Raw genomic sequence first — 13,890 nt, forward strand, 5'->3', positions numbered from 1 at the left:
AACACATTCAAAGGGAAAATTTATCTTTCATCTTGCAATTTATCATGGTTCTCCCTGTTCAAAGGAAGAGAAAAGGTATCATTATAAAATTTCTTCAAATGGAAGTTTGGAAACCAAAAGTATCAAAACTTTTTTCTCTCTTGAAATCTTGTAACATTACTTGTGGCTATTCAATTTCTTGATCTGTTAGGTTGGATGTTTTAGGGGTGTTGGCTCAATTGACCTAATGCTTTACCTAATTGTATAGAATAGCCCTTATACCAATCTCAGCAAGACTAATCACACTGATTTCATTACAGTTCATAAATAGGCAATTTTGTCATCATTGATTGGTTAAAAAATCTAAGGCTCTTACATCATGTTATGAGGAATTTGTATTTAAATGATCAGATGAAACAATTCCTGATATATTAAAGTTTATTAACCCAAAGTCAAGCAATTTTATTCATATTAAAATACCATTCAAGTACCCAAAGTTAAAGGGGTAGTCTTAACTTCAAAATTTCATAATCAACAACAAGAAGCCAGAAAAAAAAGTAAACAGGAGGGCAGTTTTAATGTAAAATATCACAAAAAAAATCCCACTTGTCAATACTAGGTTCACTTACTCCACTTATTCTGGTCTCTGTCGACTGCGTAGCTTCACATACCACCTGCATGATGAAATGTCTTTCTGTCTACAAATAAAAAAAAAAATATTATTGCAAGTTTTCTCTGAAACTGTTTAAAACATATCATTCTTGCATCTCATGCAAAATTTATAAAACAAAACATTTTCATAGAAAGAATTCCATTTTGAAGCTGATTAACTTAACATTGCTTAATGAATAGAATCAAACAGTAAATTGTAAATCACGTGTAAAATTATAATGCTTTTTATGTTCTTTTCATAAATATATTTGATAAAAATGAACAATAAGACGTAGGATAGCTTATATTTGCCTGTAAAAATATTTACCTCTTTGTCAAAGTTTGCCTTTGTAAACTCCAGGGAATTAAGTAAAGCATTTGTGGCCGCCAGTCTGACATAATTACTGAAATAAAAGAAGAAAAAAAAAGTCTACTTCATGTTCGTATTGTAAATCTGAGATGTAACCTCATTGGGAAAGCAAGTCATACACATACAACATAATTGATATTTAAAGATGGGGGAAGTATATATATATTTCCCACCCCTCTACATACAATTTAACTGTGTAATTGTTTAGGAAATATTTATAAATGCCCAAAAAGTTAAAAAGGCCAAATAAAGTATGAAACATCCTAACAATACCAATCTCAGCAAGACTAATCAAACTGATTTCATCGCAGTTCATAAATAGGCAATTTTGTCATCATAGATTGGATTCAAAAATAGATTGTTTATTTATGTGCAAATGTTTGCCAATTTCCTTAGGACCTGAATTATTTGTTGACATAGAACAAAGAGATGAGCAAGAATTTCCAAAATCCCTCTCTCTTAGGAAGAAGCTGGCATTTCAAACGGTAAAACAACAATAAATTACATTTTAAACATGTTCAAAACTTAAATTGATTTGTATTATTGCATTTTATCATTGTACCACAATCAACATCAATACTAATAGTGTTTTTTCTCTCTGGAAAACTCGTAAAATTACTTAGGGCTATTCAAGTTTAGTTTAATTGATCTGGGAGGATTATATGGATAGTGGGTCATTTATAGTAGTATGCATCTATTTGATCTAATGCCTTTTTCTACTTTATGGAATAGCCCTTATGCCAATCTCAGCAAGACTAATCACACTGATTTCATTACAGTTCATAAATAGGCAAATTTGTCATCATTGATTGGTTTAAAAAAGTTGGTTAAGTCATGTCCAAAGAAATCTCTATGCTCACATGAAACAAATCATAACTGTCAACTTGCAGACAAAATATGAAGTCAAAGTCATTCTGTTCAGTAGTAGTTGAGAATAGGGCAATTGATGGATTTGCGATTGCTTTATAAGAATCTATTAACAGGAAGAAGGTGTCTGAAAATAACAACACATCACTATCAAGCTGCTGATTAAATATCAATTCATTCTGTTGAGTAGATCCCAATTGGGCGAGACAAACAAGTGAAGGGGGATGATACCCCCGCTGCAAGTGGATAATATTAATAGTGTAAAAATATGCAAGTGTTCGGTAAACAGGAAGTTGTCGAGTGATGAATCTGAAATACATCACACAGTATAGCTGACTTATATAAATCCTGAAACCAAATTTCAGAAATCCTTGTATTGTAGTTCCTGAGAAAAATGTGACGAAAATTTTCAACTTGGCTATCATGTGTAAAATCATACAAGTGTTCGGTAAACAGGAAGTTGTCGTGTGATGAATCTGAAAACCCATCACACAGTATGGCTGACATATATAAATCCTGAAACCAAATTTCCGAAATCCTTGTATTGTAGTTCCTGAGAAAAATGTGACGAAAATTTTCAACTTGGCCATCATGTGTAAAATCATACAAGTGTTCGGTAAACAGGAAGTTGTCGAGAGATGAATCTGAAAATGCATCACACGGTATAGCTGACTAATATAAATCCTGAAACCAAATTTCCGAAATCCTTGTATTGTAGTTCCTGAGAAAAATGTGATGAAAATTTTCAACTTGGCCATCATGTGTAAAATCATACAAGTGTTCGGTAAACAGGAAGTTGTCGAGTGATGAATCTGAAAATGCATCACACGGTATAGCTGACTTATATAAATCCTGAAACCAAATTTCAGAAATCCTTGTATTGTAGTTCCTAAGAAAAATGTGACGAAAATTTTCAACTTGGCCATCATGTGTAAAATCATACAAGTGTTCGGTAAACAGGAAGTTGTCGTGTGATGAATCTGAAAACCCATCACAGAGTATAGCTGACTTATATAAATCCTGAAACCAAATTTCTGAAATGCTTGTATTGTAGTTCCCGAGAAAAATGTGAGTAAATTTTCAACTTGGCTATCAAGTGTAAAATCATACAAGTGTTCGGTAAACAGGAAGTTGTCCAGTGATGAATCTGAAAATGCATCACACAGTATAGCTGACTTATATAAATCCTGAAACCAAATTTCAGAAATACTTGTATTGTAGTTCCTGAGAAAAATGTGACGAAAATTTTCAACTTGGCTATCATGTGTAAAATCATACAAGTGTTTTCGGTAAACAGGAAGTCGATGAATGATGAATCTGAAAACGCATCACACGGTATGGCTGACATATATAAATGTTGATACCAAATTACAGAAAGGGTGGATGTGTAGTTCCTGAGAAAAATGTGATGAAAGTTTCATGGGACAGACAGAGGTAAAACAGTATACCCCCCCTTTTTTAAAGCGGGGGTATAATTAAAGTTCATTCAAAATATATTGACAATGAAAGTATTGCAAACAGGAAATACTTGTATGATAGATCAAAATACTAGCACAACTATCTCCATGTACTGGGAAGCCAATCCAGAGTTCTAAAAAAGTGGTGGTCAAAGGACGAACATAACTTTTTGGTATTTTGCACTCTGCCAATCTCAGAAAGACTAATCAAAGTGATTTCATTAAGTTCATAGAAGGCAAGTGTTTCATCACTGATTGGCTACACAGAAATCAAATTTTACCTCAACTTGTGTTTTTTGATTGCTATCTTGTTTATAAACACACCCACCCACCCCAATTTAATGGATATCTTCAACAGTTTGAAATACATTTTTTTTTTGTATGTCCTGTTAAAATTTGGGACAGTACTGCAGATTCATTCATTTTTGTGAATATCAAAAATTCTGTTGAATGATGAAATTTGACAAACTTGGAATAGAAGCTGTACATAATTTTATAATAAAGAAACAATATTAATACCTGGTTTCTTCTTTCTTCATTCCATGTACAATAGCTGTAAGAATTTCATTGGACTGTGTTTGTAGTATCTCTGGGTCCTGCAATATATAGAGGGAATTATTGTGTACTGTGAAGGTAGCAACAAGATTAAGTCAAACTGTAAACAGCTAAAAAATAATATTCTTCCAGACGCAGGAATCTTAAGATTTAACTTGTTTTTGTTTGTTTTGAAAACAATTTTTTCAACTTGTTACTGAAAAATAGCACAAAAAAAACCCAACCTTTTAGGTTATTCATATATCGAATATTCCTAACGTCACAATTAAAAATATTTTGGTTTGCCCAAACCCTACCCAAAGGTTGAGGCAGTTGGTGGTAGGTAGGTAGGCATTTTCTTTTTTGTTTTCAAAAAGAGAAATTGGAAGTATCCGGTGTTTATTAGTCTTCATGCCAATCTGATTAAAAACAAAATTCTTCAAATCAGGACAATAAAAGAATTTGAGAAGGCAGTTTTTTTCTGGAAAGGTAGCGTTTGGGCAAATAAACCTATTCTTTTTTTTTTGCCTAAGTATCTTTTTTTTTTTTATATATTGAAAACAAGTTTGATGAAGTGGACATTACATTTTAGAGAGATTTACATTTCAACTTCAACTGAGGTACCACATAGAGACATCTCTATGGAGGATAGGGTTAAAATACTTGTGCAAACCTCTGTTTTGTCTATACTTACAATATCCATACAGATATAACCAATGGTCTCTAGTGTTGATTCTTTCATCATTTCTGTACTCTCAGGATTAGTCACATTGGTGGTCAGTGCGGCAATGAGGTCAGGCCACAGACCATGAGGCAACTCTGTACAGGCTATGTACGCCACACACTGTGCAGCAGAACTTGGACGGATGGTTTCTGTGCCCAATGCTAACAGGACCTGTAATTAGATATAGGAAGATTTGGTGGAAAGCCAATGAGACAACTCTCCATCCAAATAACAATTTACAAAAGTAAACCATTATAGGTCAATGTATGGCCTTCAACACGGAGCCTTGGCTACTTATTTTCAAGATGTACATGTAGAAGCTCATGTATAACACATAAATGGTTGGCACTGCACTCTGCTCTACTCAATAAAATATATCAATTACCCTGACATGTATACTTTATGTACTCACTGAAATTTGTTCGATATTTTCTTCATTCCCCAACATGGCCTGAAGGCATTAAATAATGAAAGGGTTTCTTTATTCAAGTTCATTATAATGCACTTACATTTTGTTTGATGTAGTTGCGGATTTCCTCAGGAAAAGTCAGCCATCTTTGTTGATGTTCTTGTCGTATGGTTTGATCTTTGGAATACAATGCGTTTTTAAGCTGAAGACCAGCCTGCATTCGGACCACAGCACTGTTAGCTCCATTTCGTAGAATGTCAGACAAAGTTTTCAATAGTTCTTGCTGAAATTAAAAAGAAATTGTCACTCAACATAATCAACCAGATGCTCCACAGGGCGCAGCTTTATACGACCGCAGAGGTTGAACCCTGAACGGTAGGGCAAGTATGGACACAACATTCCAGCTGAATCCAGCTCTAAATTTGGATTGTGATTAAATAGTTGACAAAGCATAGGTTTTTGACAGAATGAATGTGTTCTAATGAACTTAAAATTTTTGTTTTCTCTTAGAGCAATTCACTATGCTGTTGAATATTAATCCTCTCAAAAAAATGTTTGAAGAAATTTTTTTTTTATTTATGAAATTTCAAATGAGAAAAATTGAACCAAATCTTTTTTTCACATCCCCCTTTCCCTTATTCCAAAACTGATCCCAATAAAAATTTCTAATGGAGTTTGCAACAATAACTACTCATTTAAATACATCATAAAATATTAAGATGTAAAAAAACTGCTTGTTATCACTGAATGGTAAAGATTGTTTTAATTTATCAGTTGGTAGTAAAAAGTGAATATACATTATATATTGTATATAACAAAGATTTAAGTTGATTCTGGACAAAGAAAGATAACTCCAATTAAAAAATTTCTTGCTATTGCACAATATTGTGCAATTAGATATTTCTTGCTTACTATTCTGGACAAAGAAAGATAACTCTAATTAAAAAAAAATATGCTATTTCACAATATTGTGCAATTAGATATTTCTTACTATTGCGCAATACTGTGCAATTGAAAAGACTTGCTATTGCACAATACTGTGCAATTGAAGATTTTTTGCTATTGCTCAATACTGTGCAATGGAAAATTTCTTGCTATTGCACAATACTTAATAATTTTAGATTTGGACCAACTTGAAAACTGGGCCCATTATCAAAAATCTAAGTACATGTTTGGATTCAGCATATCAAAGAACCCCTTAGAATTATTTTTTTGTTAAAATCAAACTAAGTTTAATTTTGGACCCTTTGGACTTTAATGTAGACCAATTTGAAAACACTATATACACAGTTAGATTTGGCATATCAAAGAACCCCATTTATTCAATTTTTGATGAAATCAAACAAAGTTTGATTTTGGACCCCGATTGGACCAACTTAAAAACTGGGCCAATAATCAAAAATCTAAATTCATTTTTAGATTCAGCATATAAAAGAACCCCAAGGATTCAATTTATGTCAAAATCAAACTAAGTTTAATTTTGGACCCTTTGGACCTTAATGAAGACCAATTTGAATATGGGACCGAAAATTAAGAATTGACATACACAGTTAGATTTGGCATATCAAAGAACCCCAATTATTGCCGAATCTCCACGCCAGTCGATACGATTAACTGTCAAGTAGCCTGATTGTTGGGCTTCATAGAACAAAATGGAATATTCGATTAGTTGTCCGTAATCGTGTGCTGTAGAAACGTTTTGGGAACTGCTAGATGTTGTCGTTGAAGATGATGTTGGTGTTGTTGTTGTAGATGAAGTTGATGTTGTTGTCGTTGATGTCGCTGTTGTCGTTGCTGTCGTCGTTGTTGTGGTTGCAGGTGTTGTTGTCATAATCGTGTCTTGTGAAGATGCAATATCACTCACACATGTCCCTGTTGGATTTTTGGACCCTTTGGGCACCTTATTCCTAAACTGTTAGGACCAAAACTCCCAAAATCAATACCAACCTTCCTTTTATGGTCATAAACCTTGTGTTTAAATTTCATAGATTTCTATTTACTTATACTTAAGTTATGGTGCGAAAACTAAGAAAAATGCTTATTTGGACCCCTTTTTGGCCCCTTATTCCTAAACTGTTAGGACCAAAACTTCCAAAATCAATACCAACCTTCCTTTTCTGGTCATAAACCTTGTGTTTGAATTTCATAGATTTCTTTTTACTTATACTAAAGTTATGGTGCGAAAACCAAGAAAAATGCTTATTTGGACCCCTTTTTGGCCCCTTATTCATAAACTGTTAGAACCAAAACTTCCAAAATCAATACCAACCTTCCTTTTGTGGTCATAATCCTTGTGTCAAAATTTCATAGATTTCTATTCACTTTTACTAAAGTTACTGTGCGAAAAACAAGAAAATGCTTATTTGGGCCCTTTTTGGCCCCTAATTCATAAAATGTTGGGATAAAAACTCCCAAAATCAATCCCAACCTTCCATTTGTGGTCATAAACCTTGTGTTAAAATTTCATATATTTCTATTCACTTTTGATTAAGTAAGAGTGCGAAAACTAAAAGTATTCGGACGACGATGACGACGACGCCAATGTGATAGCAATATACAACGAAAATTTTTAAAATTTTGCGGTCATATAAAATTTTATTTGCAACTAAATTTGTACTGAGGCCTTGTTTTCTTCAAATTTGAAATTATCTGTCAGGAGCAGTCTGGAATGCAGGAATTTGCTTCATTAACAGCATGAGCTTCTGGAGGTCTTAGGCAGCTCCCAGACTCCTTGTTGTAGTCTGTGAGTATGGGGAGGGCAAGTTATTCTATATATTGATGCCCGAGGCAGGCAATGCTATTTTCTTAACTTAACAGATTAATTATTTGTCACAGAATATCATTATTTAAATTACCAAATTATTTTGAGATGCTTCTTCCAGAAATCTTTGGGCAGCTTCCAACTCATTTTGATCTGTAATAAAATAAAGAAAACCTTTAAACATTATTCATAAACAATTTGATGGTGATGAAAATATTTTTTTATTTGGTTTGTACGAATACATGCAGGTCATTTCAAGTATATGGAACTATATTCAGTTGTCATCAACCTGTAATCATGAAATACTAAATTCACTTCAGAAACTTCTTGCTATTATGGACACAAATTACTTCACTGTTTTTCTTGTTTCATTTCTGCAAAATCATCACTTCAAATCTCACATGTTAGATATATGTATGCTGTTTTTTGCATAATAATAAATATTTAGAACACATGACATAACAGAGCTCCAGTTATCATAAGAATTCAAGAAATGTTTTTTAACCCATCAATTTTGATTTAATTGAGTGAAATATTCATTTTTTTTTTCAAAAATGCGAGTTAAGTATTTTGTGTTTTATTAACCCTTACCATGCGGAATTGTTTTTAGAAAATGTCTAATTTTCGTTTATTTGCAAAAATATGCAAATTATATGCAAATGAGCTTAGCCCTGTTGCTGTAGCATATTGATTTCTTTAAATCTAATATAGGTGATCATGGGGTGGGGTGGTCGGGGTGAGGAGGCGGAATTTTTTTGACGGGAATTTGCCCCAAAGTGGGTCAACAGGTGCAAAAAACGTCAATTTTGCCGATTTTTCACCCCTTCTCTTGACCCAGAAGACCCAGGAATGCTGGTTAAGGTACCCAGCTGTAGCCTGCGTGTAGAGTGGACCCTAGTGAACAAATTGACCCCAACAGTTGTTAGGTCGGAGTGAATCTGATCTTGATTCATCGGTCTACAGAAGGTCATTTGGACCCAAAATACCGAATTTCACGATTTTTGTCGATTTTTGACTTCGAATGGACCCAAAACCGGAAGTAGTTGTTTCCTATGCGTATTTCAATAATAATAATGATCAGTAGTTATATGGCTGTGGGTTTGCACTATCTTTGCCAGTTTTATGCCTCTGAACTTCTTGTGTAAGATACAGATGTGAAGCCTACCCCTCCAGAAAACCGAGTTTTAGCCAATTTCAATTTTCCAAGTCCGTATTTGTGCTCAAAATGCTACTTATACATGAGAAACGTGAATATGGATAGCCTCAGGTTGACGGAACATGCATAACTATTAAAATAAGTATCATAAAGTGGACTTCTAAAAGTATGGAACGCCATTGGAGCCAAATAACGGTTATTAGGGTCCGCCCGTCAAAAGACGGGTACCGCATGGTAAGGGTTAAGGTTTGTAACTTTTGTTTTAGTCAATTGCCTGAGGTCTAACTGTTTTGGATCAGACTTATATTCATTTACATAACAAACAGCAGCAGGACTCCTCCTAGCACGAGATGCAGCACAGGAGGCCTCAAATCTAAATGACTAGTACAACGTCATAACAATGCCTGATGTGAAAAGTGCAGTGAAGATGCATATGTCAACCAAACTAAAATGGCAAAATAGAAAGACTAGAAGTGAAACTGGGAAACAACTTCACGAATAAGTTCCCGTTGTAGGCAAGACCCATCAACTTGATTACCTGAACCCAACTATAGGGAGAATCATGTCTGAATTCAGAACTGGCTAACATAGGCTAAATAAATGTTAATCAGATAGGCCAATCTCTCACACCATACTTTGAATGTGGTGAAGAGGAAAACACTGAACACTACCTATTTAACTGTCCAACATACCACCAGGAGAGAGAAGAAATGAATCTACTGGAGATACAACATCAAAATAGATCTTCAAACACCAGCAAGAAAGGAGACATACTAAAGAACAGCAGATATGATTTGAGAGTATGTAAAAAGTTAGGAGGGATTTAAAGATTCATTTATCCCTGAACCCCCCCCATTCCTGAACCTAACAAATCAAATTAACCAATAAATCGGTGTGAAAATACTAACAGAGAAATTTAGTACCAGGATGAAATAATCCCATACCTGCCAACTTTACAAAATGCCCAAGGGGGTTTTACGTGCAAGATTGATCTTGTAGTCCTACAAACCTTCAAGTACATTTTAATGTTGTTTTTTGGTTACTTCATACTTTTACAATCCTATAGGCTATAGCCATTGTAAAATTAATTCTTTTGTTTAAAATTGAGGAGTAAATTGTTCTTTCAAAAATTCCATTTTAGTGGTGTCTCCATGGGGGGAAATCCCCCGCTAATACAGGGCTCACACTACTTCAGAATTATTGGGAGAAGTGGTGAGATTTGAAAGAGAAGTGCTCATTCGCGCGGTGCACTACAATGTTTGGATTTTACTATAGTATAAAGGGTCATATGTAAATAATGTTCTTTTTATATTTTTCAATTCATATCTGAGTATACAATTAAAGTAATCTTTCAAATTAAAAGTTGTTAAGTTTTACTAAGGTTCTTGTGACAAACTTTCAACTAAACATTTAATATCTAGCACTAAAAATGTAAAGAAATTGTAATATATCAAATTAACTCAAAACTATCTTGAAATTCAGCGTTTCTCATCAAAAAATATAAAAATTATTAAGCTGGGCCATAATATATTGATATTAGTGTAATAGTCTCAGAGTTAAGCAACTTTAATCAATAGTTTGAAACAATCAGTAAAAAATATAGGGAATTATACACCAATCAATTAGAAGTAACCAAAAGTCTCTTAATGCGTGTGGAATAAGTAATTTTTCCCTTTGGAGTCAATATTCTTCTGTCAGCTGTTCCATCCGTGCGTCCGTAGTAATCATTGTAAGACGAATTTCTGTCATAGCTGGTCCGGTTCAGATCGGTAGTTTAGAAATTGGTCAATGGCGGACGAGTGCAAGAAAATTTACAAAAATAAACGATGTTTGACAAGTTATTTGGAAAGGAACATGATGTTTTTAATGCAATAAATGGATTAAACATGTTATAAATACTGGAGGCAACTTTTACCCCGTTTCAATGAAGTAACAAACTTATTTTGCCGCCGAAACTAAGGTTGATGTATGTTTTCGAGTAACAAGCACCGGAACTTGCTTTTAGGGGTTGGGGAAAGCAAAGTGACGGTCGGGAAAGTGACTTCTTCGCCAAAGTCGCCTGGTAGCGTGAGCCCTGCTAATAGTGACAGTTGGCAGGTATGGCAGCACAAAGAGAACAGTTGTGTCATAATATTGACCTTAGGATCATGAATAATATGGATTTTTGCATTATATATAATATGCCTTCATTGCACAACTATTCAAATGAATCAACTATAGTTTACATAAATGGGAACTGAAAACAAGACAAATTATAGCCTCCAAAATCGAAGTTGTGCAGGTGTCTTCGTACATCAGCAAATGTCATAGCTGAAAATATAATATTAACTTCTACTTGGTGCTTTTTCTAATATGAATTTAAACTTCAGAAATAAAATATCTTCAAGTGACAATGATTAATGACCTTTCATATCACATACAGGTCAACCAGGAATCCGGGTCCGTACGCCCTAATTCACGTTCGCCCTAGTACCTGTTCGCCCTGATACCTGTTCGCCCAGGGTCCATTCGCCCTGATTTTTATTTTTTACTAATTGTTGTCTAGTGGCATAATTTTAAGTATTTGAATAAAATATGTTGAAGTTTGTTGAAAAAAATCACCGAATATTGATTTTGCCGCAATCAATTTCATAATTTTCCCTTTGATTGCAGTAGAATACTGGAATACAATGTATTTATCTTTGTTGATATTTGTTAACAAAATAATTGTATTCAGTCATTCACTAATGTATGCAGTATAACTTAGACTTGTCTCAGATTATTTTAATGAATGCACTTGTAAACCCGTTTTACAGTTCGTACATTTTTTTAAATTGATTTCAAGCTGAATATATTATCAAAACAAATTTGTTTTTTATATTATAAATCCATCAAAAGACAGGTATCACAATAAGCAGTGATCCGAATTATTTTGTCATAAAATAATAAATTAATGATCCCTAACAAGCCATAAACTTTTAGATATTTCTATGTTTCCATAAATTTCAAGAATATATACCATAGAAATATATCTGATTAAGTTTATTCAACTTCGATGCCTCGAATATTAATATTTTTTAGTAGGGCGAACGGACTCTAAGGGCGAACGAACCCAGGGCAAACGGACCCAGGGCGAACATGTTACTAGGGCGAACGGTCCCGATACCGTCAACCAGTACAGTTCATTCAAAAATCAATACCGTGATTTTGATTGATAACTGTTTCTTAGGTATAATAGCCATATATCTTCTTATAAAGCCATATTCAAAATAGATACAATGATATTCAAAATAGATACAATGAACAATTTTGCGAATTGGAATTTCACAAAGTATGGTGTTCGGTTTTTTTTACGTTGTCGTTGATCAGTCTGGTTCAGGTAATGTGATGGATTCTTAAAAAAAAAGAAACATGTTCCAACATCTCCGATCTTTTCATATGCAACAAGTGAATGTTGACAAAATAAAACACATTAAAAACATTAAAAAAAATCAGAGTCCCATGCAGTCCGCGAAAAAATATGTGAACAATGTCAACTGGTGAATGAATGAATGTGGAAAAAAGTGAATTACCAGGCGAAATTGTTTTCTCTAAAATGCTAACAAGGTCCATCTTGATGTCTACAGTGTAAAAATGTGTTTATATATTCTGCTCGTTCCTGAAATTTCTTTAAATTGGCCGGTCAGCCAGTTCCCATGTGGGAAGCGTGATAATCCAAGATGGCGAAGAGAAGGTTTGCCGGCAGAAGTCAGCCGAGGTATTTTAAAAGGCTTGTTTTCATTGGACGAAAATGAACTATTTGCAGAATTCTTGCAAAATGTATCCAACCAAATTAAGGTTTATTTCAGAATGAACTATTTCACATCCTTTCTTATTTTTTGCAGTTGAGTGTAAAGAAATCTAAAAAAAGGAATCACTTGACATTGTATGAATTTCAAAATACAATGAGAATAACAATGAAAGATATGTTTCGACTTTAACTACCAAAAAAAATAATAGATTTTATATATGCGACAAGAACTGTGATTCGGCCGAAACATTTTCCCGCCAAAAAATGAATACTATCAACTTGCAAGCTTGCAGTTTCGCAAATCTTTTTCGTTCCCTCAATCAGGGACTTATAGTATAGAAATTCCCTACCTCAAACGAATGACATTAATTGCCTGTAACCAGTTTAAGAGCACCCAACAGTCATCTTGTGTAGGGTCATGTATTTCAAATTATTTGATTCTAAAGTTTCAGAAAATAGTCTCGGGTTGGAAAATCTTGGAACAATACTGAATTATTTTCTCCAGGAACGCAAAGTTGTTAATAAAACTGTTCCCAGCAGCTTTCTCAGACAGTATTGAGAATAAATAGACAATTAAATGATTCATATTTATACTTGATTGTATTGAATGTTATTTTTTATATCTAGTACTGTACCAGAGACATATAATACTTGATTGTTTTATATGTCTCTGCTAGTACTAATGACGTCTATTATGCCTTAACTCGGGGTCTTCATGAGAAATATTCATCTGACATCTATAGAATAGAATAGAATATTCTTATTTTCCAAATAACAGGGCCCATTAAGGCATAAAATCAGATATAATTGATTGAAATAGTTGGTATAACTACACAGTGGTGAATCACAGGAAGAAAGGGGGGGGGGGGGGCGGTGCCGGGAGTTGGAGCACCCCCTTTTTTGGACTATCAATGCATTTGAATGGGGACATGTAGTTAGAACCCCCTTTTTGTCCTGGGTGAGAACCCCCTTTTAAAATGGCTAGATCGGCCCCTGCTACAACAATAACGGTCACAGAGTACATGATGCCAGTAAATACATATTTAGACAAATTAGTAGAAACTGTATATTATGTATATTAGCATTGGTCAGAATCGGAGCCAAAAATCACATATTGTGTATAAAAGAAAAAAATTACATTATATTCATTCTCAAATCATTAACTTGACTTTTAGTTTCAAAACTCATACCTGATCCATTCAAACAGTCACCA

At 33.9% G+C, this 13,890-nt stretch overlaps 1 protein-coding gene across 3 annotated transcripts in view; it reads right to left on the reverse strand.

Moving 5' to 3' along the window:
- LOC134694619 (importin subunit beta-1-like) overlaps positions 1 to 12,664 on the reverse strand; it is a 31,180-nt gene extending 18,516 nt beyond the window's left edge. For all 3 annotated transcript variants that reach the window (XM_063555655.1, XM_063555654.1, XM_063555653.1), the window contains exons 1-7: positions 12,460 to 12,664; positions 7,847 to 7,905; positions 5,092 to 5,274; positions 4,553 to 4,753; positions 3,844 to 3,920; positions 959 to 1,034; positions 609 to 677 (exon numbers count right to left, since the gene is read on the reverse strand). In XM_063555655.1, the coding sequence (XP_063411725.1) occupies positions 609 to 677; positions 959 to 1,034; positions 3,844 to 3,920; positions 4,553 to 4,753; positions 5,092 to 5,274; positions 7,847 to 7,905; positions 12,460 to 12,499 (705 nt within the window). In that variant the 5' untranslated portion in view covers positions 12,500 to 12,664. The remainder of the gene's footprint in view (positions 1 to 608; positions 678 to 958; positions 1,035 to 3,843; positions 3,921 to 4,552; positions 4,754 to 5,091; positions 5,275 to 7,846; positions 7,906 to 12,459) is intronic.
- Positions 12,665 to 13,890: the final 1,226 nt, after the last annotated feature.

This window comes from Mytilus trossulus, chromosome 13 (assembly GCF_036588685.1).
Source record: "Mytilus trossulus isolate FHL-02 chromosome 13, PNRI_Mtr1.1.1.hap1, whole genome shotgun sequence".
Classification (NCBI taxonomy): domain Eukaryota; kingdom Metazoa; phylum Mollusca; class Bivalvia; order Mytilida; family Mytilidae; genus Mytilus; species Mytilus trossulus.